The 23,069-nt window shown below is 47.7% G+C and overlaps 3 protein-coding genes and 1 non-coding gene across 5 annotated transcripts in view; 2 read left to right on the top strand and 2 right to left on the bottom strand.

The window, feature by feature from the left end:
* Nucleotides 1-5,295, top strand: part of bptf (bromodomain PHD finger transcription factor) — a 41,688-nt gene extending 36,393 nt beyond the window's left edge. Inside the window, exons 31-32 of the mRNA XM_066704248.1 lie at nt 2,021-2,207; nt 4,006-5,295. Coding sequence (XP_066560345.1) covers nt 2,021-2,207; nt 4,006-4,042 — 224 coding nt within the window. The 3' untranslated portion in view covers nt 4,043-5,295. The remainder of the gene's footprint in view (nt 1-2,020; nt 2,208-4,005) is intronic.
* Nucleotides 5,296-9,332: 4,037 nt separating this feature from the next.
* Nucleotides 9,333-13,552, bottom strand: LOC136749737 (UPF0450 protein C17orf58 homolog). The gene is made up of 5 exons (XM_066704247.1): nt 13,464-13,552; nt 11,666-12,343; nt 11,459-11,545; nt 10,942-11,133; nt 9,333-10,817 (listed from the first exon to the last, which is right to left on the bottom strand). Exons 1-5 carry the CDS (start codon nt 13,534-13,536, stop codon nt 10,630-10,632), a joined length of 1,218 nt encoding a protein of 405 aa, XP_066560344.1. The 5' UTR covers nt 13,537-13,552; the 3' UTR covers nt 9,333-10,629.
* Nucleotides 13,553-16,182: 2,630 nt separating this feature from the next.
* trnar-ccg (transfer RNA arginine (anticodon CCG)) lies at nt 16,183-16,255 on the bottom strand. The gene has a single exon. It is a non-coding gene; the product is annotated as a tRNA-Arg (tRNA).
* Nucleotides 16,256-16,695: 440 nt separating this feature from the next.
* kpna2 (karyopherin alpha 2 (RAG cohort 1, importin alpha 1)) lies at nt 16,696-22,238 on the top strand. Of its 2 annotated transcripts, none has more exons than XM_066704245.1 (11): nt 16,696-16,810; nt 17,083-17,203; nt 17,290-17,430; nt 17,943-18,031; nt 18,312-18,580; nt 19,162-19,256; nt 20,418-20,681; nt 20,868-21,101; nt 21,257-21,439; nt 21,610-21,759; nt 22,006-22,238. In XM_066704245.1, exons 2-11 carry the CDS (start codon nt 17,135-17,137, stop codon nt 22,093-22,095), a joined length of 1,584 nt encoding a protein of 527 aa, XP_066560342.1. In that variant the 5' UTR covers nt 16,696-16,810; nt 17,083-17,134; the 3' UTR covers nt 22,096-22,238. The 2 variants fall into 2 exon arrangements, with proteins under 2 accessions (XP_066560342.1, XP_066560343.1); XM_066704246.1 differs by lacking the exon at nt 16,696-16,810 and adding an exon at nt 16,960-16,987.
* Nucleotides 22,239-23,069: the final 831 nt, after the last annotated feature.

Genomic DNA, 23,069 nt, shown 5'->3' with positions numbered 1-23,069 from the left:
CAACACCAAAACAAGAATTTGTCCTCCAAGATGCAAAAATATGGAAAAACTACTTTGAAAAATTATATGAAAAATCATCAACAGAACAACAAACTACAAAACAAAAATTAAATAATTTGTAATCATCAATAAAGGACAACCAAGACCCCCTGGACACTCCAATGACATTGCAGGAATTAAGAGAAACTCCAGGCCCTCGAACCCAGGAAAGCCTGCAGCCCAGACAGCCTCTGTAATGAGATGCTGAAACACAGCAGCCCTCAGCTGCAGGAGGCGGTGCTCAAACTTACAACTTACTACTGACAACTGGGTGTTTTCTTGAGATCTGGAATCAAGGACTAATTACCCCCATCTTTAAAAGTGGAGACAAATTTGACCCCAGTAATTACCGGGGCATCTGTGTGAGCGGTAATCTGGGGAAGGTATTCTGTAGTATTATCAACGCCCGAATACTAGCCTTCCTTACCGAACACAGTGTCCTGAGTAAGAGTCAGATTGGATTTCTGGATTTGGCATGAAGGACTTTTCCTTAAACTTCTGGAAAGTGGTATAGGGGGTAAAGTCTATGACATCATTAAATCAATGTACACACAGAACAAGTGTGCTGTTAAAATTGGTAACAAAAGAACAGAGTTCTTCACTCAAGAGGCGTGGAGTGAGGCAGGCTGCAGTCTGAGCCCAACGCTGTTCAACATCTACATCAACAAATTGGCCACAGTGTTGGAGCAGTCTGCAGCCCCTGGCCTCACTCTACATGATACAGAAATTAAATTCCTGCTCTACTCAGATGACCTGGTTTTGCTGCCCCTCACTGAACAGGGGTTTCAGCAGAGTCTGGCTCTCTTAAAGCAGTACTGTCAGACCTGGGCCCTGGCAGTTAATCTGGACAAGACCAAAGTCATGATCTTCCAAAAGACATCCAGATATCAGGCAAACAGGTACTGCTTCAGTCTATGAAACACCCCCCTAGAGCACAGCGCTACATACACATACCTGGGTCTGACCATCAGTGTGTCAGGGAGCTTTCACCTGGCAGTGAACGCACTAAAGGAAAAAGTACGAAAGGCATTCTGTGCTATCAAGAGGAATTCTGTGACATAAATCCCCCAGTTACAATCTGCCTAAAAATATTTAAATGCATAATCCAACCAATTGCCCTCTATGGTAGTGAAATCTAGGGTCCACTCACAAACCAGGAAAACAAAAAATGGGACAATCACCCAGCAGAAGTCCTGCATGCAGAATTCTGTAAATCAATACTCCAGGTGCACAGAAACACCCCAAACGATGCATGCAGGGCCGAATTAGGCTGTTACCCACTACAGATCCTAATTTAAAAAAAGAGCACTAAAATACCAGATTCACTTAAAACACAGTGACCCAGATTCATACCACTACAAGGCCCTTCAAAGCCAAGATCTTTGAGTCCCCTCAGCCAACTAGTCCTGCTAGAGCCACACGGACATCAGTCAGCTTCAGGACAGCACTGCCCAAACACTATTTGTCTATTATTGCAGTACTATTACTACTATTATTATCATTATTAGTATTATCATCATCATTATTACTGTTAAACACCATCATTACCATCTCTCCCTGTACGACAAATGTTTAGATTCATCTACCTCCCCATTTCCCCACAGTTTCTCGTGTATTTTCAATTAATTCCTGTCACACAAAAAAAAGTTAAACTGATGTAATTGGTTATATTGTACCTGCTTTGGCAATACTGCTGTGCTGGTCATGCCAATAAAGCTTCTTTGAATTGAATTGAATTGAATTGAGAGACTCACAGAAGTACATGGGGAGAGGGAGACAACACCGAAACGCATGGGGAGAGAATGTCTCGCCTGTACTAAATTGCTATAACTTACTACCGCTGAGAAAAATCATGCGCTGTATTATAATTTTTAGTTAATTTTCTTTCTGCAGGTACCTTTGAATGAGGAAGGACATCTGCTCTGAAATCTAAACTGAAAGTACTAACCCTCTGTGACCTGTCTCTTTCCTCCACACACAGACCTGGCAACAATGGAAGAGAGGGTGATCAAGCGATATTACAACAAGCTGACAGAGTTCGTGGCAGACATGACCAAAATCTTCGACAACTGCCGCTACTACAACCCGAGCGACTCGCCGTTCTACCAGTGCGCCGAGGTTCTCGAGTCGTTCTTTGTACAGAAGCTCAAAGCTTTCAAAGCAAGCAGGTGAGAGGGGCGCTGCGTCTCGGGACGGCGGACAGTCCCCTCCGTCCAGAGGAAACTTGACTTCCTTTACTTCTCTGTCCCTGGATTCTCTCCTGTCTCTTTCCATTTCTGCCTTGCATGTCACCTCAGCTGTGTGCTCCCTGCCTGTGTGTCTTTAGACTTGTATTTGTGTATTTATTTATTTATTTATTTATTTATTTATTTATTTATTTATTTATTTCCCCATTCTTGTACTGCAGTGTCCACCTCACAGCCCGGGCAAACTGGGACACTGTCTCTGATCAGTGAGATGATGCTCCTTGTACGATATTTGAATAGTAGAAGAAGTAGAGAATGTTTATCTGTGTGTTTTAAGGAACGTCACAGAAGAAAAGGGTGTCACCCATTTTTATTGTGACACGTGTTTTTGTTTTTGCTTTTTCTGCTCCTCCTCATCCCGTTTGCTCCGTTAAAGACCCACATTGTTGTGACCCACGCCTCGCAGCCTGCTGTGGCCCGTGTGCTCTTGGCGTCGGCCTAGTAGAACCCAGAACCTTCTCGTGCCCGACCCCGTGGTTCTGAGGCGTTCTGGGGAAGCTCGTATAACCCAGTATTGATTAACGAATGCTTTTCCGCTGTGTGTGTTGATGCTGGCAGTGCCATTGTTGCCTGCTGTCACGTGACCCCTCTGTCTGCCCCGTCTGTCTGCCTCACGCCCCCGTCAGCTGCCACGTGTGTGTGTGTGTGTGTGTTCATGTGTTCATTCTGTGCCGCATGCATCAATTTACCCCATCCGTTCTTTCTCTCTTTCTTTGCAGATTGTGATGTCATAACTGTCTGACCTTATAACTGGAATCTGAGCTGGATGCTGGGGTCACACTTTTATTTTGTATCATGGAACCTGCTGTTTCATAAACAGCGTAAATTCTGCTTTGTTAAGAGACAAAAAGTTATTTAAATCCTTTCTTTTTTTAAATAAAATAATAAAAATTTGCAACAGCCTTAAAAAAAAAAAAAGATCTCCAAAGATGCCTCCCGTGACAATCGCACCGCGGCAGCCATGTTGACAACCATGTAACAGTCCGTTCAGTCCAGGGATGTGTGTTGTGTTCTTGTTTTTTTCTGAATAAATGCGACAGACCGTTAAAATATTGAGTATCAAGGGGAAAGCAAAGGAAGAAAACTGTTTATAAAGCTGAACATGATAGAACCTCCAGCTCAATAAAGTAATGGTTGTGTTTGTTTAAGGGTGTGTTGCCAGAGTGAGGTATGTGTACAGGAAGGGGGGGCAGCGACAGCGCACGTGTTCATTTCAGTGGGAAGTGTCGCTCGGGTTTTTATTGACGAGCGACGAGCCCATTCCCCGTCTCTTAATCACCTCGATCCTCATCATATTAATAATGTTAGTAATTGTCCTTTTGTGGATATTTTAAGATGTTACAGCCTCAGGCACGGCAGCTTTCGAATGCTGCAAAGCTTTTAAATCCTTTTGTGAAGGAGCCGCCTGCGTTTGCATTTGAAATGGTAATAGGAAACATAATAAAGTAGCTTTCGATATTCTAAACACACAAGCTGTCTTCAGAAGGCAGGGCTGTGTGCGCAGGGTTAGAGTAGGGAGGTCAGGTACCCTCGGAGATTTGCAAGTTGCTCTCCAACATGGCTGCTGGTTGCCTGTACAATTGGCTGACCCACCTGTCCCAACACCAGCACCACCAGCGCCCTGGCATCCTGTGCTTTGCTTTGGTTTTTGTTTGTTTATTCTGTCTCTCTAAAGATGATAAAGGGATACTCAACTGTTCCCTCTTTCCATATTCTGTAGGTCTCATAACAACAAACTACAGACTACAGCTTCTTAGGAAATGCACATCTGTTTGCTCTCAGTCTAATACAGCGAGAATCTGGTCACCAGAACATTTTCCCGTGTCGGGACCAGGCCTCTTCTCCTTCATCATCCTCTTCTCTGCAGCTCGGGCCCCCCTCCCCGCCCCCTTCCCCTCCTCCACTGAGAGGAAAGTCTCTCCCCCCCGAACCAGCGTCCTCTGCAGAGCGCCATTGGACTGTCAGAGAGGACAGACAGGCCGGTGTCCGGCCGTCTCTGAGCGCCTCTGTGGACATTGAAGTGTGACCGGGGGCAGGGTTTCAACCGAAGAGAGGACATGTTTTTGGTTTTGTTTGTTTTTCCAAATCAAAAGAGGACAAGAAGAACTAATAATGATAAAAGAACTGCAGTTCATAAGCTGGTGATCATGCCTGACGGGGGGATGAGAAATAATGCATTCTGGGAGCTGTATTTATTGTTTAGGTAATTCAGACTTTTGTATTAAATCCTGTTCGTCAACTTTTTTGATTTTTTTGAATTTTTATTTTTATTTTTGTTTCCCCCCTGATCAAATCAGATCTCACTCAACCGTTACAGCAGCTTCTGTCCCCCCCCCGTGACATCTGTAGTTGAAAACACCACCCCACCCGCCCTTTCTTTGTTCGAAAGGAACGGATAACGAGTGAAGCGATGTCCGGGGATCTACAAGGGCTCTGTGGGTAAGGTAGTCCGGACGGGCCGCTCGCTTGGGGGTCTGGCGCTGGCCTTGCGAGAGACGGTATAAGTGTAGGCGTAGTCGGCAGGATCCACACCCTTCATTTGAAGTCGTTTTTCAGTCAGCGTTTCCTTTATTTTCCTGCGTTTTGTTCTTTAACTGTAATTATGTCATCTCTTTTGTGTTGCCTGTGTTGAACACGGATTTGGACCTGGAAACGCTGATTAAATTCAGAACCTGGTTGGGGGGGTGTAAGCGGTGCAGCTCCATCGTTGATTGGTTTCTCCATATTGTCTGTTCAGCCGAATGAGTCGCTGAATCACATTCAAATGACGGGTGTGGACACCTCCCGCTGCCACTGTGTAACTGACCCTCCAGGGACGACCGACTGAAAAACCTGAAGAGCTTTGTGTATTGAAGGCATCTTGTTTGTAAAACTTTTGTCCGTTTTTTTTTTTTTTTTTCCGTTTTTGTTCGTTTGTTTGTTTTTTCAGTTTTTTGTATTACAGCTCAAAAAATATTGATGTATATGAAACAAAAATAAACGGGACAGTCCATGTTCCCTTCCACACTGAGAGCGGCGTCTCTGGAAGTCCTTAATTGTAGGATATTTGTTAATTAACGCTTTTTTCCAAATCTGTTCCGGGGAAAAAATACAAAACTGATGAATGAGAAACTGAAACGATTTGAGGAAATGATAAAGGGCATGTTGAACCTAAATGTGATGCGGTCGGTTTTAGTTTTTGCACAAATTCATTTTCAGACAGTGATTTTCCCCTAACACCCCCCCCCACCCCACAGTGCAACACATACTTGGCCAGTTTCATTATAACAGGGCTGTTGTACCAGGGCTTTACCCAGTGAATGAAGACAATGTTTTCTTTTTTCTTTTTTTCTTGGAGCAGTTTGTGGAAAAATTCTAATAAAATTCTGCCTTATTTTTTCTTTGAAATTTGAATTTTAATTTGAAATATATTTTTGAATACATAAAATAAATACTTTTTCCATCCATTGTTCAGTTGTGTAGCCCTTGCCTACAGGAAATTATAGTAAAACCTTCCCTTCAGTTCCCTGTGTAAATGAACCAATGACCCTGGCAGACTGATCAATAGACGTGTCTTTGTTTTACCGAATCAGTCCCTAGTAGAGTTCACTTTATTCCAGCCCTTTTTTTTTCTTCCCCGAGACCTTGTGGGAGCCTCTCGGCTCACCTGACATGAGCCTTGATTCGGTTTGGAATCCAATTTGCATTTAGGTGAAAATTGCCCTTTATGTTCAAAAGAAACTGCTGCATATTGTTTGCCTATTGATGAAAACACAAGGGGGTGTGTGTGTGCGTGTATATATATATATATATATATATTTATATACACTCTGCAGTGAGTTCTGTGAAGACATGAAATTAACATTCTGCACATCTCATCACAGCACCACAGTATTTCTGTATTATTTATTCATATCTATGGAACTTTATTCATTTTGAGTAAAAATGTTGAAAAATAATAATGAAAAGCGAAAAAAAAAACACTTTCCTACTAGTAGGGAATAGATGCTCTCTATGTTTTTAACAGATTGTTGATAACTCTAAAGAGTTCTTCTTTCTTTTGTACTTGATAGGACATTTCATCCTAGATAATAAAGTAATGTTTTTGACATCAAATGGCCGTGCGCTCTTGAGTTGACACTTTCTTCGCCAGCTTGAACAGCAGATGCCCAGAGAGATTTTCATCCCAGTCCTGAAGATGATCTTTGTTTCAGTTTTTCCCTGTAGAGTGTGTTGTTTGGTTTAGTTATAGTTTTAACTGTTAACATTTGCAAGTCTTTTCTTCCTCTGTGCCGCAACCGCCAGTGGCTGCAGGGCGCTTGTTTGTGCAGTCCAGACTCGCTGAAATGATTATTCAATAAAGGAAGGAAACGCAGGCTAAAACAACCCAACAAACAAACTAACGGGGTTACACAACTGGCCAAAGTAAAGTCTGTGGCTGAAGAAAGTGCCTTTTATCAAAGAGCACCTTTGTCACCTTATCAGGTTTCTGGTTCAGTACCTGACTGCGGCAGGGGCAGAGCTCTGGGGTAGAGTGATCGACCGGCAATGCACAACGGGGAGGAGATAATGGAGTGATTAGACACTGCACTGCCAGACACACCCGTTCAAACACAGAACATGCACTCAAACATACTCAAAAACAATACACACTTACTCGACACACTTAAACGCAACACACACTCAAACAGCACCACAAAGAACTCAACCTGGTGCTTAATTATCGTTTAAATGTAGTTTGAATTGTTCACTCAGATCAGTCCAGCAGCTTAATAATTGACTCCGCTCTGCCGGGTGCCAATCCTCTTCCCCCTGACAGGAGTGAACACTCCAGCCTGTCTAACTGTGAGGCCCCTCTTTACCAGGGACTGCTGTCCTCTGTTCCTTTGTATTGGCCTGGAAGTATAAATAAGGGTGATGTTGAGGATGGACACAGATCACTCTTTTATTTGTATGAAGGGCAGCTCAACGCAATCCCTGAAGTCTGAATGAAGCATTTCTCTAACACAGCTGGACCTGCTTCTCTATCGGTGTCTCCAGATACAGAATAGTTTTTTCTGGTTTATTTTCAATGACATGAAAAGGGCAGCTGAATACTGCTTTTTTTTTTACCACACGCAGGATTTGTATTTATCAGTTTATTTATGTTGTAATACCCAGAGGATGGGGATCGCTGGTGCCCTTGCCTTGTGAACTGACAATTGAGTAGGAGGCCCAGGAGAGACGCAGGAGCTGCAGAGAAACGGATCTCGAACTCCCCCAACCCTTGAGAAATGCCACTGGCTGCTTCAGATGTTGCTTAGTGTTTGCTTTATCTACTACCTCTGTGTACCACACAAGTACCCCTGCATTCCCTCGTTTGCAGTTTATTTCAGACCATTTTATACTATTTAAAGAAACCCCGACCATGCACTTCGTAGAAAGTGCTTACTGGGGCAGTGGGGAGTAGCTTTATTATTATTATTAGTTTTTATAGAGTTTAGTACCAAAAGCCTCTTCGGTTTCACAGCGGGAGTCCCGGCTTCCTCTCCGTGTGTAAGCACAGGCCGCAGATCGATGAAAAGGTGGCGTCTCCGGGGACTGTGGCTACCATGAAAGCGAGAGGTATTTAACGACTGAACCAAGGGGCTGAGAGACTTAATTCTGTGTGTGCATTTTCGTGGTTTTCATTAGTGTAACATTGACGTCCATCATCCTAATAGATCAAATCGCTCCTGTTTATGGAGGCGTCTCAGATTGCGCTCCACCCCTCTGTGCCGCTCCAACAGCGCGGGGTGAGCTGGCCAGAGCTCGGGGGGGAGTGGGGGGGAATGAACTGAGCGCTTGTGCTGCACGTTCCTGTTTCCCAGGGGCCCCGATGGCAGGGGGCGATACTGTCGCATGGTCAGGGCTTCGTTTGTCGGGTGTAATGGCCCGTCGTTACCAGTGAGATCATTACCCCGTATAATTCTCCTGTAAATGGCCTGTTAAGGGCCTGTAAGTTATCCTGAGCGCAGCGGGATAGATGGTCCTTTGTGGCACATTATCAAGGCGATCTGTCAAACCCACTCAGGATCGTAGTTTTTCCTTTGACTTCAGAGGAATATGGCAACGCGCCACCCTGCACCATCGCTCCCAGGCCCTCAACACTGGCGGTCTGTATCTCGGGCTCTCCCACTCTTACACAAAGTTTCCAGGTCTGTCCAGAGCTGCAAGACCTGTTTTTGTTTATGTTGCAGATGTTTGTTTGTTTTTTATATTTTCCTGGAAACACATGCAAGAGGAGCAGGTCATGGGTGTGCAGCGCTCTCTGCCAATCCAGACGCCACACTCTCCGCCTCATAGCCACACACGAGTCACACGTCCAGCCATTGTGTTTCCCCTACAGCCCCGTGTTTGTGTTGAGGTCCCTCCCTGCTGTGCGCTCAGACAGATTAGGTTTCTGGCTGCTTTCAAATGTACACTTCGGTATATTTTGATTTCATTATGTGACTCAGATTGTGGCCATGGGAGTCTGTTGATCTAGTGGGTGGGTGTGTGTCCGTGTCAGTGCGCTTGTGTGTGGATGTGTCGGGCCATCAACATAAGTCTTACCGGATATCAGCCATTTCGGACTCGATGCAGCTGCCCCATTTCTGTCCACTGTTACTGTCGGTTGAAAAACGGCCACAATTGTGTGGTTAATGATTCACTGACGCGCAGGAGAAACTAAATAATAATAATAATAATAACTTGAGACAGGGGGAGGACCTGCAAGTGCAGCTGCTGTGAAATTCAGGCGTTTTGGGGCGCCTAATCAACCAAGTGAAATTGAAGCCTGGGTTGAATCACAACTTTGACCTGCCAGCGAATCACAATTCTGCACCCCATCGCGGTCTTAATCATGAGCAGCAGAAAGTGCCTCCTGACTATAAATCAATCTGCGAATGGGGAACACGTTTGTTCTCTGCGATTCACGGGGGGTCGAAGTTGTGATTTGTGAGCAAGAGAGAACTCCCGACTGCCTACTCCTGCTGAGCGGTTAGACCCCAGACCCTCCCAGGTCCCCCTTCCCAAAACCAACACATACCGGGACACACACACACTCAGTGAGGGAAAAAAACCTGTAAAAAACATGTTTTAATAAATTCCTTACTTAGACTCAGCCTGTACACAGTGCCCCCGCGTTCACCCAGCCCTCCGCCCAGGGGAGTGAGTCTGGGGGCCAGAGACCATGCATGTGCGCTTTAAAGACTTCTCCTCGAGAGGGGAGGGAGAAGAACCGACAACAGGAACAACAACACAGAAAAAAACCCCACGCCCTCGAGGGATTTCTCTGCCCCGCTTCCTTTCACGATCCATTTTTCCCTCTTTACTTCCCCCACCCTCCTCTCTAATGCTTCCTTTGAGTCCTGCTCTCTGGGGAGTCACTGTACTTAAGCAAACAGGCCAGGAGGGGTGCGGCCGGGAGGGCCTCTCCTGCCGCCTCCGAGGGCCGCGCCGAGTGCCGGTGCCAGCGGTCCAGGTGCGCGGCGGATTGGGTTCCCGAGGCCTGATTTACAGTCACCCTTCCACAAACACCCTCCCTCCGCCCCACTCGCTTTGAAGCCGCCGCCTGGGGAAACATCTCGGCGCACGCACATCATTAGAGCCGCAGGAAATAACCTCTGCTGGGGAACGTTACGTTTTGGTAAATGCTGTTTTCTCTTTTTAAACATAACAGTGCATTTCCTGAATACTGATAAGAGAAAATAAAAGGAGGGAGGGAGGGCAGGCAGTGCAGTATTTACACTCGCGTACATGAGAAAGGACTGTCTGTTCTCCCCCCTGCTTGTCACAAAGTCAACAGTGACTCCCAGCGCTTCCTGCAAGTTTCCATCAATACAGACACCCTTCTGTAAATCCACACAACAGGCCCTACAAACTGGATATAAAAATAAATGGCAATATATACAGCGAAGGACAACGATACAATGAACAGAGCGACCTGCAGAGCTGTGGGACAGCCTGGAAACGAGGGGAGGGGGGATGCTCCAGCATCGGGTTTCTAAATTCATATCGTACCTTTTTCTGTTTGAAAAAAATAAAAATAAATAACATCTTGTACGTTTTTGTTCCGGTTGTGCATATAAACAGACGAGCCGGTGTCGCTTCCTGTGTTCTGAACGGCGCTGCTGTTCCCTATGGCTGCAGGCCCTGGTCGATTTTTAAAAGCTAACGAAGCAGAAACAACCCTCCCAATAAAGACAGAGCGTGGACAGAGAACGCCGGCGGGGTCCGTGGCTGATGGTGCTGCCCCCCATATTCAGAGACAGGGCAGCTCTGTTTGTGTTTTTAGTCTGACTAGTTGGTAGATACGGATCCGTGCCGCAGGGCGCCGTGTCTCTGCCGGTGCAGCAGGGCCCTCTCACCGGCACCTGGTGCGCACCGCCTCCTGCACCTTTCCGTCCCGCCTCTTGTTGAACCTCTTGACGTAGCTGTTGCTGCGGATGAGTCCGTCTCCCGGCTTCAGGCGTCCCGCCAGCAGGGCCAGGAGCTCGCTGGACAGGTGGCGCCTCCTGTGGTAGATCTGGCCCATTACAATGTACCGGCTCCCTGCAAGTCACAACATGGCACAGCTCAGCACAGCCCAGCCCAGATCTGTGTGTGTGTGTGTGTGTGTGTGTGTGTGTGTGTGTCTGTGTGTTTCTGTGTCCGTGTGTCTCGCTTCGCTCCTTACCGAGCTTGAGGTCTGGGCAGGGCTTGGCACACTTGTAGGTGTCCAGCACCAGCAGGCGGACCTTGAAGAAGAACCCGTCGGGGGTGACGTAGAGGCGGCTCATGCGGTAAAAGCCGTCACTGTTCACCAGCAGCGTGACGAGGCGGATCCCCCGGCGCAGGCTCTCGATGTCGTGCACGATGCCGTTGATCGCTGGAGAACAAGAGCGAGAGGCAGAGGTCAGTCTGTCATTCTTGTACAAAATAAAAATACACATTCAACCACGTCAAGAACTGGAAGGGGAAGAAAGTAAGGGTCCCGGGTCCGTAGAGACGGAGCTGACAGCCAATTAATAGAGTTCAGCTGTGTGTTTAAGATGGGGGGGGGGATCCAGGCAGCATCAGGGATCAGGGTTCAGGTTCTTGTACTGCCCGGGAGGCCACGCTTCCTGCCTTACTCAGAGTGGGCTCTCTCACGCCTCTGTCACCCCTCACCTGGAGTTCTAAACCCCGACCCCAAATCTCTCAATCAGTCTTACCGAATTCACTGTAGCAGAAGTGCTCTCTCTCCTCCTTCTCCTTGCGGCACTCGCTCAGGCAGACGGCCTCCTGACTGTACTCTGATTCTGGGGGGGGGCAGTAAGAGAAGACACACAAAATCAGCCCTTCAGACACAACTGACCGAGGGGGAGACGATCAGTAATCGCCATTAGGGCATCACTTGAGATCGGATTGTGGCATCATACCTCTCTTCAGGATGTCGTACTGGTACAGCAGGCTGGAGGAGCGGCGGTTGGAGGTAATGGAGGCCCTGCTGCCATTCCTGTGGCCGCCACCCAGCTGCGTGGCGCCTGTCTTCCCTGGCCGGTTCTCCTCGGGGTCCATCCTCCTTCCGGCGGGGGGCGGGTCTCTCTTCGTGGGCGAGGGGGGAGAGTGCCCCCGGGCGCGGGCACTGGGGTTGTGGGCATTGGGGCTGGGGTTGGCATGGGGGCGGGTGTCCGGCTCTGAGGAGGCGGCCGTGTTGGGTGAGGCCGATTCGGGTTGCGCCGGCCTCTGCGTGCGGTTGGTAGCGGGTGCCAGGGCGGGCTTGGCGAGGCTGTCAGGTGCCTGCGTGTGGCCCTCGCCGCCCCGGCTCTTCTCGCTGTTGTGCTCACTGGGCAGCCGCTCCATCTTGCCCGGTTTCTTGCCCTTGTTGCCGGGCCGTGGCAGGGGGGGGGCCAGCCCTGCGTGTTTGTGCCATGGCTCGGGGGGCAGCAGCTGCTGGGCATACTTGGACTCCACCTGCTTGCCAGCCGCCTCGAGGAGGTCGTTGGCCGGGGGGGGCGGATCCCTGGCGACCGCTCTGCTTTGGTTGTTGTGGGGGAGCTCTGGCACGTCGCTCGCGCCCCCCTTTGGAGGCGGGGCCCCCATCAGGGAGAACAGCTCTGAAACGACACGCAGCAGAGGGTCAGTGCGGCACAGCGTGGGACGCGTCTCTCACCGCTTCACTTCCAGACCTCACAACACATCTCCACACCTGGCCTGCCGGGCAGTGCCCGCGCCACCATTTCTCTCCGAGGCGCTCTCTCCTGGGGCTGCAGTCCAGTCGGCCGTGTCTCAGTCTGGGCAGCTGGAGCCCGAACTCAGAGGGATCTCAGTCCAGAACCTCTGGAGCTCCAACCCTCTGTCCATCAGAGAGAGCGGGGAGCAGAGACACAGAGACAAGGAGACAGAGGCAAAGGAACAGAAAGAGACAAAGAGAGAGACAGACAGGAAGAGGCAGAGAGAGAGAGACAGAAAAGAGGCAGAGAGAGAGAGAGAGAGAGAGAGAAACAGGCATTGCTGCCCTTGTGAAGCAGCACTCTGGGCTGACCACAGGAAATGTATACATAAGGCAGAGGGGGGAGCACATGTTCACCTTCTTTACACTCACATCTAATCTCCATATCTCATCTTAGTTGCTTCCCTGTTTCAGCACAATGTTATAGCGTGTGTGTCTACAGTGTATCGTTCTATCATCTGCAAACGTTTAGTTGTCCCCTGGAAGACAGACGGGTAGGTCGGGGACAACAAGGACAATTTACACACAAACAGTAATCTGTCACGTTCAAAGTTCTGTGTTGTCTAATAAATCTAATGAAGGATCCAACACGATCGTCCTGCAAAAGCGCTATAATGTGGTACACCTGATAATGCGGTAAAATGTATAATGAGGAAATATCTGATTTTCACTCAAGCCCTGCGAGTGCAAGGTGAACTACATCGGCTTGTGAGTGAAAATCAGATATTACCTCAACGTGTAGGCTACTTACATTACATTACTACTACCACTACCACCACTACTACTACTACTGCTACTAGCAATCAATCACTGTATCAATTGTATGTATTTAGTATAGCGCCCTTCACAGGGTAGCCACAGAGCGCTCTACAGACGGAGGAACAAACACCACAAATAAACCATGAACAATTAATCAAATGCAATCAACCATTAGGCATGGAAAATAGTAATAATGATACTAACAGCAATAACAATATTACAGTAATAATAAGGCATCCCCTCACCATTGCCGGTGTGCTCCTGCGCGTTTGAGAGGGCGAGAGCCGCGGAGAGCAGCAGCGGGAGCAGCGCACTCATCCTGGGGCTGGACGGGGCTGGACGGGGCCGGACAGGCTGGGCTTTTATAAGGCACTGGGGGCAGATCTGCGAGGAGAGGCGTGTCGCTTAAAGAAACCCTGAGAGCGGCGCAGCGGGCAGAGACCACCGCCACCTTCATCTTTAATTCATCAATTGGACATATTTTCCGTTTTTTTACCATGTCAAACCACACCTTGCCTTTTGTTTAAACCAAACTTCTACCACTGTCCCTATTATTGATATTAAAACTGACCATAATAACTGATAATTCCGTGGAAATAGCCCCGAGGATTAATTAAGACGTTGTTACATCATAACCCCTTCAATATGCAGATATGTTCCCAATAGGAAATAGAGACAGACTGCCGCATGGGACTGTGAACAAGACCTTGTTTTTACCATCATTTGACCAGGCTTTTACCCTGCTGCTCCATACACTTCACCATTTTACCCATGTAAATGCCACACCACTCCGCGCTTTGCTGTATGTGATTGGGCACGGCATGCAGTGGCAATGCCACCCTAAAGCACCTGCGCGTTGTTTGCAGCATCTCTCTCTCTAAGAAGCGAAGGTTGTAATTTCCCTTCGCTCATAAGAACCGTTTAGGGTCCTGGGGTTGATACTGTAGAGAGCCCCCTTGGCTCCCTGAAAACAAACATCCCTTTCCCTGCCCTTGACTGTGACCCTACATCTTGACAGCGCTTAGCTTTTACTGTCCAGGATGTAAGACCTCGTTTATTGTATTTACTTGTGTAAATTGCAATTTGTCAAATGTATTATACTTTGACTGTGTAATGTTTGATGCCTTGAACTGAACTGGATTGCGCTTGTATTTTGGATAAGTCTGCCAAGAAATAAAAAAAAAAATACAATAAAAAAATACATCAAAATAATAAATAACCATACATGCATCTCGCGGTTCTTAAACGAACCCTTTAACGAAGAACACAAAGGTTCTCAATAGAACCCCTGAAGAACCGGGTCATTGCGTAGAGTCGGACTAATTGCAATTACTGTGGGGCGCCTGTATGCCTGGCTGATTACGTTTACTTTACAACAAAAAGTAAAACCTTAAAACCTAGAATATATAAAACGGTATGGTTTTCTATTGAAATGACACATCAACCCGGGTATGAATACACTCGGAGACAACTGCAGGTATATTAGGATTAGAGGTATTGAAGTATTTTCTGGAAACTATTTAAAAGGACTAAATATTATTGCTTAATCATTACCTGTATATAGTATTTCGTTGTATCGGCCACCGTCGTGTTATTAATAGTTCTATAATGAATTAAAGTTATATTATTGGATATATGTCTATATGTCTGCAGTGCATTGATCTCATTATCTCGGCTCGGCTGGTGTGATTACACAGTGTCTCAGTATCTGAGGGTCAACCCGAGCACTGAGCCTCTGACCGAACGGAACCGTCGTAAAACCGTCATAAGGAACAGACCGCCCCCCTGCGGCCACAATGCAGTACTGCGTCTACAGCAACCCCTCGACATACGCGAGAGCTGCGAGCTTGGAAACAGTGGGCGAGGATCGCGCAACTCGGAGAGCATTATCACATAGCAGGCAATGCAAATGTGACGATATGCGTTACTACACTTTAGGTAACAAAATGAAAGAACGATAATTTATACAGTTACAAATACATATTCAGAGAATATTGATTCAGTCGTCATCAATATAGAGCACTTTAAAATGAAAAAAAGATCAAGGACAATCTTTAATTTGAATCATTGTTGCTGTATATCTTTGATTTGTTGTTCTTGCAACGAGTCCAGCCCAATGCCATTTTACACTTTCACTACATATATATAAACTGGGGAGATATATTTAATACAACTTAATACACAGTAGTACACAGTAGGTTTGATGCTGCTATTTAGATGAGTGTTCTTAAAGAGCAATACATAATAATACATAGTAATAATAGTAATAGTAGTAATAATAATAATGATAATACTTATCTGAGTTCTATACGTGATACTCTCAATCACCAATGCAATAAAATTAATATTAATATGAAGTGTGTTTAGTTTAGGTTATGTTAGATCTTTCATATTTGACTCACGAATATGCAGGATAATCCACGCCAAAATTAAAAATCAATACACAGAGAAAAGAGTGAATACATTAATGAATAAATAAATCATACACATGTCGAAATAAATCAAGACATATACATTTATTTCAACCTTTACGTATTCCTTCATGTATTCATTCATTCTTTTCTCTCTGTATTTGTAATCGAACGGGTAGATAAATAAATAATGATTGCGCACACGCAAGATGCAACAGTAATATTAATATCCACTCAGCAGGCCTATGTGTGCTGCGATCTCCTGGGCGGGTAATGTGTCTGTAACCTATGTAGGATAATCCATGCCAAAACTAAAAATAAATAGAGAGAAAAGAAAAAATAAAATCAATGCATACATAAATACATTAAAAAAACAAATCAATAAATCGAAATAACTGTATACATACATTAATAAACGTTGACAAATAAGGAAATAAACACGTATTTATTTATGGGGGATGTATTCCGTGTATCTATGTTTGGACTGGGCTGGATCACCTCCGGGCAGCAATATGAAATGCGCTCACATGATCTAAAACATGTGATCAGCCTACGACCCAGATGGGACTCGAACCCACAATCCCCAGCTCCGGAGGCTGATGCCTTATCCATTAGGCCACTGGGTCACCACGTCTTCGCCTGTCATCGCCTCGCCTCTTCAACGTGCCTGCGCGCTTCTTACGACACCGGAACAGGAAGTGGAGGCGCTGTGTGCGGCTTGTGATTGGTTGTGCGCACACATGCACGACCTGTTCCAGCACATGTTGTCGGCAGGAATGGCAATAACGATGCTGACATGAATATCGCGTCTTGCGTCTGAAGATAGGGATCGTGCATTAGAGACGGCGTGTGATTCTGGGACGACAACTGTGCAACAGCAGCGGCGACACGTGTTCGCCACCGGATTCCCAAATCTCGCGAGAAGCGGCGTGTTACCCCTGACAACTCGCCCGGAGCGTTGTGTGATGTTTCAAAAGCGGCCAATCAGAAACTGCTGTCGCTCGAAAGGGCCAATCAGAAACTGCTGTCGCTCGATAGGGCCAATCTGAAACTGCTTTCGCTCGAAAGGGCCAATCAGAAACTGCTGTCGCTCGAAAGGGCCAATCACAGCGCTTAACGCCCGCAAATTTAAAGGTCGCCGGCCGATTTGCCGACAGACACGGTGTTTGATCGAGGAACTAGTAAGTGCTCTCCACTCAGCTGGGCTTTATTTCGTTAAAATAAGAGGTTTCTTTTGTCATTTTTGAACGTTTGTGTATATTATTGTGAGTATTAAAGCAGTGTTTTTTGTAAGTACATCACCTGTGTCTCTAATTGGAGAACTGCTTTAATATTTAATGGTGATGATGTAATCTACGGTAAGCCGGGCGTCTCTCGCTTTCTTTGGGCCGAATGAACAGCGCCAGTGCTCCTGAGCGACGTGTTTATTTGTTCTTATGTCCCCGTTTCTCAGGATCTGTTGGATTCCCGGCGGTATCGGCTCGTCTGCTCTATACGTGTGAAACATGTCCGCCGCTGCCAACGAGAACATGGTCCGCCTGAACAAGTTCAAGAACAAGGGCAAGGACGCCAACGTGAGTGACCGGCGCGTCCACTGTGTCGGTGGGGTGGGGGGTCTCGGTCCGCTCCGCTGCCGTGTCTGACGCCGCTGTCCCCGCAGGAGCTGCGCCGGCGCCGCATCGAGGTGAACGTGGAGCTGCGGAAGGCGAAGAAGGACGAGCAGATCCTCAAGCGGCGCAACGTCAGCAGCTTCCCGGACGACGCCACCTCGCCGCTGCAGGAGAAGAACCAGAACCGCCAGGTAGGACCCCGAGAGCGGCGGGCCGTGGGAGGGGTAGGCGCGGTGGCCGAGGCCTGGGGGCCGCGGAGCGCATGTGCGGACTCGGTGAACCCGGCTGGCGTGGGTGTATAAATGCCGGTAGCGGCCGTAATGGTGGATTGGGGTTGACCGGGTGGGCCGAGGGATGACGGGGAGCGCTCCTGTCGTGGGCGATTGTCCGTGCGGCCTCTTCCCTGCAGACTTGCTGCAGTTCTCACTCCCGCACCGGCCTACATTCCCGCGGTCAGCGCGTCCGCCGCCCCGCCCCGTCCCTCCGACACCCCGCCCCGGCTTCCTCTCCCCTCCGCAGCGCCGCTCTGTTAACGGACTCGCTCCTGCAGAAAGTGCAGTGCTGTCTGCGGGATCGTTTCATACTTCACCATGTTTTTTACACGCATGCGTACACTTTCTACTTGTTGCAGAGTACAGCCTCGTCATAAGTGTCTAGAGATGCGTGTGTGTAGACGCTGACTAACCCGGTTGCTGTGTCTCAGGGCGCCCCACACTGGTCGGTGGAGGAGATTGTGAATGGAGTCAATGCCAACAACCTGGACCTCCAGCTGCAGGCCACCCAGGCAGCAAGGTAATCCCCATCGCAGGGCAGGTTTCTCCCCGGGCAGTGGGAACTGCAGTTCAGTGTGCTGTCCCAACAGGAATTGTGAATCTGGAGCCGTCCAGCTTCCACTGTGGGATTCGATTCTTGGCCCTGTATTTTGCAGCTATAAGTTTCATTCCCCACTACAGTACATGGCATTTATCCAAAAGCTGAAATTTTATATCTGAGCCACTTGGAGGGGGAATAAGGGGGGGAATGAAAAACAAAACCCTTCCTACTGTAACCAATGACCCGTCTCTTGCCACAGGAAGCTGCTTTCCCGCGAGAGGCACCCGCCCATCGACAGCATCATCAGCGCCGGGCTGATCGAGAAGTTTGTGGGCTTCCTGGGCGTGTCGGAGTGCCCCCCCATCCAGTTCGAGGCGGCCTGGGCACTGACCAACATCGCGTCCGGCACCTCGGACCAGACTCGTGCCGTGGTGGAGGGGGGCGCCATCCCTGCCTTTATCAGCCTGGTCCCCTCCCCGCACCCCCACATCAGCGAGCAGGCGGTCTGGGCCCTGGGCAACATCGCTGGTGAGCCTGTGCTGATAAACCCCCCCTGATAGCAAGTCAGATCTGAAGTCTGAATTCCTTGTGCTCTATAGAGTGCTGGTCTCCAGTCCTGGTCCTGGAGAGCCCCTAATCCAGCTAGTTTTGGAGGTCACCCTTCTATCACCAATTTTGAACCCCCTGAAAGTAGTTAATTCAAAACCATTAAGCAGGTTTTGTGGTAAAGGGAGTCATCTAAAAATGGAGCAATCCTCCGAACACCTTGAGCCTCTTGAGTCAAGAAATCCCTGGGTTTAATTGCTCCAATGTGTTCCCAGTTTAGAAATTTAGGTGGATGGGGGGCTCTTCAGGAGCAGGGTTCGAGACCACTAGTATAGAGCGATCACCTACTTGGGTGGGGTGGTGTCTCTGCTCTTCCTGATGCTCTTTTTGCCTCTTCCTGTGATCTCTCCCAGTCTGACCCTTAACTGGCTCCGCGCTCTCCTTCATTTTGTCTACAAGTAGTGCATTTAAAAAAAAAAACTTTCATTTAAAGATTTTGCAGTTCAGCCAGTCAAACCCTGGTGTTGTGCATTGGTCTGATTTTGATTTTCCTTCCTTTACAGGGGATGGGTCCTCCTACAGAGACAAGGTCATCAAGCACGGTGCCATCGAGCCCCTGCTCGCGCTGCTGGCCGTGCCTGAGCTGTCTGTGTTCTCTGTAAGTACCCAGAGCTTCACCGGTGTCCTGCCCAGTCACGCGCTGCCTGTCTGTGCCCAAGTTGCATAAAACCAACTTGAGTGAATCTCACCCTTGGTTTTCATCTTAACTGGTACTTAAGTTGAAGTGTTGCATAAAACTTGTCCCATATTCTTAAGGGGAAGTTAAGGAATACTACTAAAGTTGATCACAAGTGAATATACTCCTGTATTTCCCTTAAGGTAGTTAATGGTTGCAATAAAACAACTTTAAGGGTAATTTTCACTTAAAAAGGGGGAGGGGGAAAAAAGCAGGTAATTCTGGTACCTTAAAGCCTGTTTAAATGTTGACGCATTGAAAATGAAGATGAAGCTGTACTTCACAAGGGTTTTTGGAGAATCCTTTGGATACACTGGATGATGGGATGGGGGAGGGGGGGAACTCATTTGGAACTGTCAGGGAACAAGGTATTCCTTGTCTAGTCTCTCGCATGTAGAACAAACGAGTTAATAAACCTCTCGATTAGCTGCATTAAAACCGGTTTTAAATGACAAAGTATCAAGTAGTTATAAAACCACACTTTGTATTTCCAATGCACTATTTATAAAGTAGGTTTGAAAATATTAATGTTTTGTATATGTAGTTTCTTAACTTGTAAATGTAAGTATTACATTTCAGTAGTCGGCAATGTTTAGTGTTTAATTACAGCCTCCGTTATGTCATCCCACAGCTTAGTGCCTGTCACCTGAGGATTAAATCTAGCAGTTTCCATATTTTAGCTTACTGTATTTGTCAATTAAAACTATGCTTTCTTCAGACTAGTTGGTTTTGTCTGTGCCATTTTCTTGAGCACTTTCTATGGTAAGCGGCCCACAGTGCTCGGTAAGTTTGCAGTCGATTGGCTGAAGAAAGATGAAACGCAAGAGACTGAAGTGGTTTTCCTAACCTGAGGGGAGTACTTAAGGTGGTTTGTGCAACTCTTAATTCATCCCCTTGGGTAAGGAGGAAATGTCCTTAAGCATTTTCTGTGCTCTTTTAAATGGAGTTCCTCATTTGCAGTTGCTACGTAGAGCCACTAGATGGTAGTGTAACACCACTCAATTCCATACTCTAATTTTCCATGTTCAATACGGACGTACACTAAATTGGCTCTTGACGAGTTTGCTTCCTTCCCTCCTGCAGTCTGGCTACCTGCGCAACCTTACCTGGACGCTGTCCAACCTGTGCCGCAACAAGAACCCGGCGCCTCCGCTGGCAGCCGTGCAGCAGGTGCTGCCCACACTGGTGCGGCTGCTGCACCACGACGACCGCGAGGTTCTGGCCGACACCTGCTGGGCCGTGTCGTACCTGACGGATGGGCCCAACGACCGCATCCAGGTGGTGATGCAGACCGGCCTGATCCCGCGGCTGGTGCAGCTGCTCGGGTCCGGAGAGCTCAGCATCGTGGTACGTGGCTCCGTCTAGCTCGCATGACTCCCACAATGCACAGTCTTGTGTGGTTTAGTTGCCCTTCCTGTCCCTCAGTCTTGCCCCTGGGGTGTTTGCTGGTTTTGACTCGGAGCTCTTAACTGAACCCTGTTTGCACTCCTGATTTGTCGACCATTTTCCAATGATTTAATCTATCGTCTCCAGACTCCGTCGCTGAGGTCAATCGGCAACATCGTGACCGGCACGGACGAGCAGACGCAGGCGGTGCTGGACGCCGGGGCCCTGGCCATGTTCCCACCGCTGCTGCGGCACCACAAGAACAACATCCAGAAGGAGGCGGCCTGGACACTGTCCAACGTCACGGCTGGGAGGGGCAGCCAGATCCAGGAGGTCATCAACGCCGGGCTCATCCCACACCTGGTGGAGGTGCTGCGACGGGTGGGTGCCTTTTCAGTGGATGTGGATTTATCCCCCCCCAGCTTCCTTTTGGCCAGAAAAATCTCTTGAAGGGATTGCCACAGATGCAGTAAATGTTTAATCTTCCTCCCCACATTAGTCTGCTGTTGTCCTAACACTTCTCAATTCTCATTCAGGGTGACTACAAGACTCAGAAGGAGGCTGTGTGGGCAATAACCAACTACACCAGTGGGGGCTCTGTGGAGCAGGTGGTGTATCTGGTTCAGGAGGGCATCCTGGAACCGCTGCTCAACCTCCTCTCTACTAAGGACAGCAAGACCATCCTGGTTATCCTGGATGCCATCTCCAACATCTTCCTGGTGGGTAGTGTGGCCGTGTTGGAATGTCTAGGGTTTTAATGTTGTAAAATCTCAACTTTGTCCCTTTGTGGGACCCCAGTCCGGTGGGGAGTTTGGGGTCATGTAAGAACAGGGACTAGTGATGTTTCATGCTGTGGGTGGCACTGAGATGTTTGGTTTTTGTCCGACAGGCCGGTGAGAAGCTGGGTGAGACGGAGAAGCTGTGCCTGATGATCGAAGAGTGTGGCGGCCTGGACCGGATCGAGGCCCTGCAGTCCCATGAGAACGAGATGGTCTACAAGGCCTCGCTCAACCTGATCGAGAAGTACTTCTCTGGGGAGGTGAGTAGTGTGGCTGGGATGGATGACCCTAGATGGTCAGCCTCCTTAAACCTAGGACGGAACCTTTTTGGTTTTTGGTTACAAGGAACCACTGCTCTCATTGGACTGCCACCACTATAGGACTTGAGTGGAACCAATAGGGCTAGTTCTCCGACCCTGAGGAGTAACTCCAAAGGAAGATGCTCCACTTCTGTGCACACCCCCACCCCTGATGACTTATTACATCAATTTTGTTTCCCTCTACAGGAGGAGGAGGACCAGTGTGTCGTCCCAGAGGCCACAGAAGAGGGCTTTGCCTTCCAGGTCCAAGACTCCCAAAGCACTTTCAACTTCTAGACACTTTCTCCTGTTACAATGCGTACTTTATCAATGTTGGTTTGTCCAGAGTTCTGTCTTTCACCACAATGTACATAAGTGACTGTGACCTTTTATTCATTTTTATATGACTGTAATATGGTGTAAATAAACTTTAATAGCAACCTTAAGTGTGAAGCCCATTCCTCCACAGACTTCACTCCTACTCCTTTCTCTTTCATGTCACCTTCTGAACTTCCATCTGCTCTGAGGCCCTCTGCCCTCCTATGTCACCTGACTCTTCTTTGCCAGTGTGGCTTCCTCTCATCCTAATTCTTGATCTCTGCAGCCTTTGTCAATCACTCCTCCCTCAGCAGTCTCTAGCCTGGTTCTCTACCTCCCCAGCTACACCTACCTACTGGGATAAGTTTTGTAAATAAAAGCAGTACTGTGCCTTGTAAGGCCGTGAAAATGTGGAAAGGGTGAGGATGGTCAAATATCTAGTGTTGTGCAATTCAAATGCATATTTACAGACCCATCCCAGCCTTCAGATCCAGTTTCTGCTGGAAGCTAAATAAGGTTAATACAAGTAACACATTTTAGCTGCTGATGCGAAGTATCTTGGAGGGAGGTGAATATACAGCTCTGGGGGGAAAAAAATTGAGACCATTGCAAATTTCTTATTGGCATCTCTACATCTATGGCAGCCATTGCATTCCTATTTCTATTTGGGAGAAATGTAATTTATAGAATAAAACATGTTAATTGTGTCCAAATGCATACCTATCACTAGTAAAACCAGAGAAACTGATAATTTTGCAGTGGTCTCAATTTTTTAGAGCTGTATATTTGCAGAAAGACCTACAAACATTGTCTAGAATGGCTGAGCTTTACTTCAGTCTCAGTGGTGTGAGAGGAGAGGGGGACCGAACCCCTGGTGTAAAGGTGTAAATTATTGCAGCAAAAATAGTTTACATAGTGCAGTGTGTCAAGGGTGGTGGGGGGTGTTGTATATT

Source organism: Amia ocellicauda, chromosome 5 (assembly GCF_036373705.1).
Source record: "Amia ocellicauda isolate fAmiCal2 chromosome 5, fAmiCal2.hap1, whole genome shotgun sequence".
Lineage (NCBI taxonomy): Eukaryota > Metazoa > Chordata > Actinopteri > Amiiformes > Amiidae > Amia > Amia ocellicauda.
The sequence above is the reverse complement of the archived record's forward strand: the minus strand, read 5'-3'. Positions and strand labels throughout refer to the sequence as shown.

Bases quoted from the DNA above. Each gene is read 5' to 3' on its own strand.
- LOC136749737 (XM_066704247.1), bottom strand. From the start codon at position 13,536: ATGAGTGCGCTGCTCCCGCTGCTGCTCTCCGCGGCTCTCGCCCTCTCA. The intron at 11,134-11,458 runs GTAAGACTGATT...CTTGTTCTCCAG, and splicing joins CTTCTGCTACAGTGAATTCG to CGATCAACGGCATCGTGCAC. The intron at 10,818-10,941 runs GTAAGGAGCGAA...TGTGACTTGCAG, and splicing joins CTGCCCAGACCTCAAGCTCG to GGAGCCGGTACATTGTAATG.
- kpna2 (XM_066704245.1), top strand. From the start codon at position 17,135: ATGTCCGCCGCTGCCAACGAGAACATGGTCCGCCTGAACAAGTTCAAG. The intron at 19,257-20,417 runs GTAAGTACCCAG...TCCCTCCTGCAG, and splicing joins CTGAGCTGTCTGTGTTCTCT to TCTGGCTACCTGCGCAACCT. The intron at 21,440-21,609 runs GTGGGTAGTGTG...TTTGTCCGACAG, and splicing joins CCATCTCCAACATCTTCCTG to GCCGGTGAGAAGCTGGGTGA.